The sequence below is a fragment of the Frankliniella occidentalis genome, unplaced genomic scaffold, assembly GCF_000697945.3.
Source record: "Frankliniella occidentalis isolate FOCC.00 unplaced genomic scaffold, Focc_3.1 Scaffold45, whole genome shotgun sequence".
Classification (NCBI taxonomy): domain Eukaryota; kingdom Metazoa; phylum Arthropoda; class Insecta; order Thysanoptera; family Thripidae; genus Frankliniella; species Frankliniella occidentalis.
Genome location: NW_026267175.1, coordinates 81,442 through 87,588, shown reverse-complemented (window position 1 = coordinate 87,588; position 6,147 = coordinate 81,442). Strand labels below are relative to the sequence as shown.

Below are 6,147 nucleotides of genomic sequence, written 5' to 3'. Positions count from 1 at the left end.
TCATCACTAGATTTCAAGTAGTACACGAACTTGTGAATTTACAATTTTGAATTGTGCATACACCATCCATGAAAAACCTTCATGTATCTGGTACAACAGTTTCTCACTATGTCTTCCTTCCGCAGGTGACGCGATGGACGGGACCAGCCTGGCGGTGGCGGCCCTGGCCTTCGTCCTCTACGTCAACACGCTCGGCGCGGGCTTCGTGTACGATGACAGGTACGGCACAGCGCATTCGCAATCCTTTTGCCACGCGACAGAGGAGGCAGACATACACTGGAAAACCTTCCTCACAGTATGAGGCAAAAATGTTCATAATCCGAGATATTTTCAGGTTGCATGCACTGGAAAGCCGAGTATGTGCAGGTATGTGAATGTCGCTCACTTGTATGTGTGTGAATGGCATCCGTACACACGAAGGCTCAAGTGTGTGAATTTCGGATGAAAATTCCGAAAAATCACACCTTCTACTCTAAGTGTCCGAATAGGCATTCGCACACATACAAGAGCGCGACATTTACATTCTTGTGTCTCTAGTAGTGTGGAGTGCGGACTTGCTAGCAGTCGAGATGTTAGCGTCGAGTCTTTAGCGATAGTAATTATGCAGAAGGAAATCTGCACATCGTGCTCTGTATTTCACCCAGCCCACCAAGCAGCTTTCTTTTTTCTACTCCAAGTTTAGGCGGCCGTGATGTGAATCTTTTATTTCGGCGGGAAAAGCGCAAAATAACGGGCGAAACTTCTCGTAATTGTGACCATAACTTTCCCCCCAGTGGCCCTCAACCAGAGCACAATAAAGGTCAGGAGCCAACGCGGGCGAAAAATGGAACGGTCAACGGAGCGCGAGAAGAGAAAGAGGGAGGGAGAGAGAGACTGTTGATAGTTGTTAATAACAGTTCTTACTTTCGCTAATGCGTTCGTCGTACACGAGTCCACTAGCGGCGGTGGGGCAGCAGTATATTCACGACGCAGGGCGCTCTTGCCCGTTTTCTAACACAAAAAAAGGGCCAAGACAGAACATAAACAACAGGAAGACCTCGAAATAATTTAATTTTAACTGTGTGGTGCGCGGCAGGCACTTTGTCAGGGGCACCAGCTTGGCCTGCCTACCACTCTGGGCGGGAGGGCGGGGGGAAGGAGGAGGGGGACTGGAAGAGGGGGAATGGGGGGGGGGCAAGCAAGGCCTACATGCAGGCTCGGCTCGGCTCGGCACAGAATCGGATTAGAGCAGAGTAGTCACGGCACGTGACGGGCCGCTGTGACGGGCCGGGCTCCACCTCTCATGTGCAGAGAATGACGGTAAGCGTGGCCGGGTGTGCACGCATGGCGTAGCAGAGGGAGAGAGAGGGAGAGAGAGGGAGTGAGAGGGAGAGAGGGAGGGGGCGGGCGGGGGCGAAATGATACCTCAGCGTTGGCCGTGGCGCGCGGTTGTTGCGATGCCGCCATACCGTGTGCGGAACTCCAGAGGGGAAGGAAAATGAATGATAATTGCAGCGCCTACCTCGCCTCCATCCCCCTCCTTTGCCTCTCGCTTCTTTTAGTCCGGAGATTATTTTTCACTCGAAAACACAAAAATAATTATGTCGTGGTCGGCCCAGGCCCAGCCCGGGCGCTCTGTAAATAAGCCTGCAAGGGTCAAAACAACAAGGCTATGTGCTCACGGAAAAAAGAAAAAAATCTTTGAAAGGAAATAGGAATAACAAGTACACTGCACGAACCCCGCGTGAAGTATTGTGGCTGCTGCGAACCGATTACGAACAATTTCGGTTTTAGTATGAAAAATACTATTCGGTGTGAAGACATCCTTTCAAAGGGTTTACAAATTTCAGCCGAATCCTTTCGCAATACGAACAAATCCTTCACAATAGCAATTCTTAGCGATACACACAAATTCGCATTTGTTTTTATACTATCTTTGAGAATTCACCAGAATCTTCCAGCGGCTGGAGAACGCCGCGTCCGCTCGAGATGCAGAAAGTCACCACCGCCGCTGCGGAGGATATCCCTTATCGAAGCGGCCGAATCGCGCTACACTAGTTTACCTCCGGGGCTGCTGGGACACCGGCGCGCAACGGCTGGAACAGAACAAGCAGCAGCAGATTAGATTAGATTAATAATTTATTGCCCGCCTCCTTATTTCAGAAATGTCTGCCCTGCCCCCCGGGGCGGCGCACGCGGCCCGCTTACCTGCTGCCCGCCGCCCGCCTATCGCGATCAGCAGCGAGAACACACAGACACCCCATTTGCATTAAGAGCGGTCACGAGTTGTCATGAAACAACAGAGAGACGGGCGCTATTAAGTCTTTTAGGGTTCAACGTTGTCGTTGTTTTATTTTATTTTTGGAGGGAAGAGGGAGTGGAACATGAAAGTATTTTCCAGCAGAGTGAGGTTATAGGATCAGGAACTTAATCCACCAAGGAATGTCAAGCTTTCGCTTACGCTGCACATGGCAATTCCGTGATACAGGAAAAAGGAAAAAAGTGAAGTAGAACATCACAATCTTGCTCATCACTAGATTTCAAGTAGTACACGAACTTGTGAATTTACAATTTTGAATTGTGCATACACCATCCATGAAAAACCTTCATGTATCTGGTACAACAGTTTCTCACTATGTCTTCCTTCCGCAGGTGACGCGATGGACGGGACCAGCCTGGCGGTGGCGGCCCTGGCCTTCGTCCTCTACGTCAACACGCTCGGCGCGGGCTTCGTGTACGATGACAGGTACGGCACAGCGCATTCGCAATCCTTTTGCCACGCGACAGAGGAGGCAGACATACACTGGAAAACCTTCCTCACAGTATGAGGCAAAAATGTTCATAATCCGAGATATTTTCAGGTTGCATGCACTGGAAAGCCGAGTATGTGCAGGTATGTGAATGTCGCTCACTTGTATGTGTGTGAATGGCATCCGTACACACGAAGGCTCAAGTGTGTGAATTTCGGATGAAAATTCCGAAAAATCACACCTTCTACTCTAAGTGTCCGAATAGGCATTCGCACACATACAAGAGCGCGACATTTACATTCTTGTGTCTCTAGTAGTGTGGAGTGCGGACTTGCTAGCAGTCGAGATGTTAGCGTCGAGTCTTTAGCGATAGTAATTATGCAGAAGGAAATCTGCACATCGTGCTCTGTATTTCACCCAGCCCACCAAGCAGCTTTCTTTTTTCTACTCCAAGTTTAGGCGGCCGTGATGTGAATCTTTTATTTCGGCGGGAAAAGCGCAAAATAACGGGCGAAACTTCTCGTAATTGTGACCATAACTTTCCCCCCAGTGGCCCTCAACCAGAGCACAATAAAGGTCAGGAGCCAACGCGGGCGAAAAATGGAACGGTCAACGGAGCGCGAGAAGAGAAAGAGGGAGGGAGAGAGAGACTGTTGATAGTTGTTAATAACAGTTCTTACTTTCGCTAATGCGTTCGTCGTACACGAGTCCACTAGCGGCGGTGGGGCAGCAGTATATTCACGACGCAGGGCGCTCTTGCCCGTTTTCTAACACAAAAAAAGGGCCAAGACAGAACATAAACAACAGGAAGACCTCGAAATAATTTAATTTTAACTGTGTGGTGCGCGGCAGGCACTTTGTCAGGGGCACCAGCTTGGCCTGCCTACCACTCTGGGCGGGAGGGCGGGGGGAAGGAGGAGGGGGACTGGAAGAGGGGGAATGGGGGGGGGGCAAGCAAGGCCTACATGCAGGCTCGGCTCGGCTCGGCACAGAATCGGATTAGAGCAGAGTAGTCACGGCACGTGACGGGCCGCTGTGACGGGCCGGGCTCCACCTCTCATGTGCAGAGAATGACGGTAAGCGTGGCCGGGTGTGCACGCATGGCGTAGCAGAGGGAGAGAGAGGGAGAGAGAGGGAGTGAGAGGGAGAGAGGGAGGGGGCGGGCGGGGGCGAAATGATACCTCAGCGTTGGCCGTGGCGCGCGGTTGTTGCGATGCCGCCATACCGTGTGCGGAACTCCAGAGGGGAAGGAAAATGAATGATAATTGCAGCGCCTACCTCGCCTCCATCCCCCTCCTTTGCCTCTCGCTTCTTTTAGTCCGGAGATTATTTTTCACTCGAAAACACAAAAATAATTATGTCGTGGTCGGCCCAGGCCCAGCCCGGGCGCTCTGTAAATAAGCCTGCAAGGGTCAAAACAACAAGGCTATGTGCTCACGGAAAAAAGAAAAAAATCTTTGAAAGGAAATAGGAATAACAAGTACACTGCACGAACCCCGCGTGAAGTATTGTGGCTGCTGCGAACCGATTACGAACAATTTCGGTTTTAGTATGAAAAATACTATTCGGTGTGAAGACATCCTTTCAAAGGGTTTACAAATTTCAGCCGAATCCTTTCGCAATACGAACAAATCCTTCACAATAGCAATTCTTAGCGATACACACAAATTCGCATTTGTTTTTATACTATCTTTGAGAATTCACCAGAATCTTCCAGCGGCTGGAGAACGCCGCGTCCGCTCGAGATGCAGAAAGTCACCACCGCCGCTGCGGAGGATATCCCTTATCGAAGCGGCCGAATCGCGCTACACTAGTTTACCTCCGGGGCTGCTGGGACACCGGCGCGCAACGGCTGGAACAGAACAAGCAGCAGCAGATTAGATTAGATTAATAATTTATTGCCCGCCTCCTTATTTCAGAAATGTCTGCCCTGCCCCCCGGGGCGGCGCACGCGGCCCGCTTACCTGCTGCCCGCCGCCCGCCTATCGCGATCAGCAGCGAGAACACACAGACACCCCATTTGCATTAAGAGCGGTCACGAGTTGTCATGAAACAACAGAGAGACGGGCGCTATTAAGTCTTTTAGGGTTCAACGTTGTCGTTGTTTTATTTTATTTTTGGAGGGAAGAGGGAGTGGAACATGAAAGTATTTTCCAGCAGAGTGAGGTTATAGGATCAGGAACTTAATCCACCAAGGAATGTCAAGCTTTCGCTTACGCTGCACATGGCAATTCCGTGATACAGGAAAAAGGAAAAAAGTGAACGAGAAAATTTTGTGAAATTAGGCCGACGTGATAAGTGTATCGGGGCGAATAAGTACTCCTATGCAGCCGAGCTTACCCCCCCGGGCCCGGGCCAGGGCCAGACAGGCGACCACTCTATCGGGCGATGCTAATTCTCCTGCTTCGGTACACGGAGCCCGCGGGGCGAGGGGATGGAGGAAGGGGGGGAGGTTGTGCGTTTACAGCACAACAGCCTGCTGAGTGCCAGGGAGGGGGAGGGGAGGAGGGGGAGGGAAGGAAATGAGTCTTTCAGAATCCGAATTATTTGAAAGCGGCCCTCGTTTGCCTGCGACACACACACACACACATGCACGCTGCTTCCCCTGCTCCACCCCATATCCCCACGCCCTCTTTTCGCCCCCTCTCTTATATGACACGCGTCGTGGACGAGAAAAGTTTGGTCGCGGCGCTTAATTTCGTTTCTAATTGGCACGCGAGTGGAGAGGGAGGAGCGCCCCGCCGCGCCCATGCATGTTGCGCTGAATGAAATAACTCCATGCGAAGCACAGCTTGGAGCTACTTTCGACATAATTAGCGCAGAATGAATGGGCAAACTCGCTGTTTTTCTGCTCGGAACCCTTTTGCTTTTATGCGCCTTTATATGTAAGTACAGTTGTTTATCTCTGCTCTCCCTCTCTATCTCATTCCTTCACTAACACTAATAAAGACAGGGTTAGGCCATTTCTAAATTTGTGAAACACTGTACTTCAGGGCTAACAGTCCAAACTTTTTTTGGCCTCTTTTATTATAAAGTATAGGAAAAGAAGGATTGCAAGTTCTGCGATATTGAAAACATGTTTGTTTAGCAATGGATTTCTCTTTCTCGCAACTCGCTCTCTCTCTCTCTCTCGATCCTGCAGGAGACGCTCTATCTCCCCCCAAATCCTTCCGAAGGGGCTGTGCAGCACTACAGTCATATTCTACAGACGCGTAAACCTGGCCGAGCCGAACTCTCGAGGAGCTATTCGACGCGAATCCGTGCGCGCCAGACGGGCCCGACCCGGCCCGGCCGAGAGCCTCGCCACTCACTACTTTACAACCTCCATTCTGTAGCCCCATAATCTATGCTGCTCCACCGCTCACCGACTCGCCCGCCTCCCCGTATGTGAATGTCGCTCACTTGTATGTGTGTGAAT

General features: G+C 51.0%; 1 protein-coding gene across 5 annotated transcripts in view; it reads left to right on the top strand.

Moving 5' to 3' along the window:
- The window catches only part of LOC113208990 (protein O-mannosyl-transferase TMTC2-like), an 85,712-nt gene that overhangs the window by 36,669 nt on the left and 42,896 nt on the right, over window positions 1–6,147 (top strand). For 4 of the 5 annotated variants that reach the window (XM_052267011.1, XM_052267008.1, XM_052267012.1 and 1 more), the window contains exon 2: window positions 2,632–2,725. In XM_052267011.1, coding sequence (XP_052122971.1) covers window positions 2,640–2,725 — 86 coding nt within the window. In that variant the 5' untranslated portion in view covers window positions 2,632–2,639. Of the gene's footprint in view, window positions 1–125; window positions 220–2,631; window positions 2,726–6,147 lie in introns of all 5 variants that reach the window. The other variant, XM_052267010.1, reaches the window with a different exon arrangement.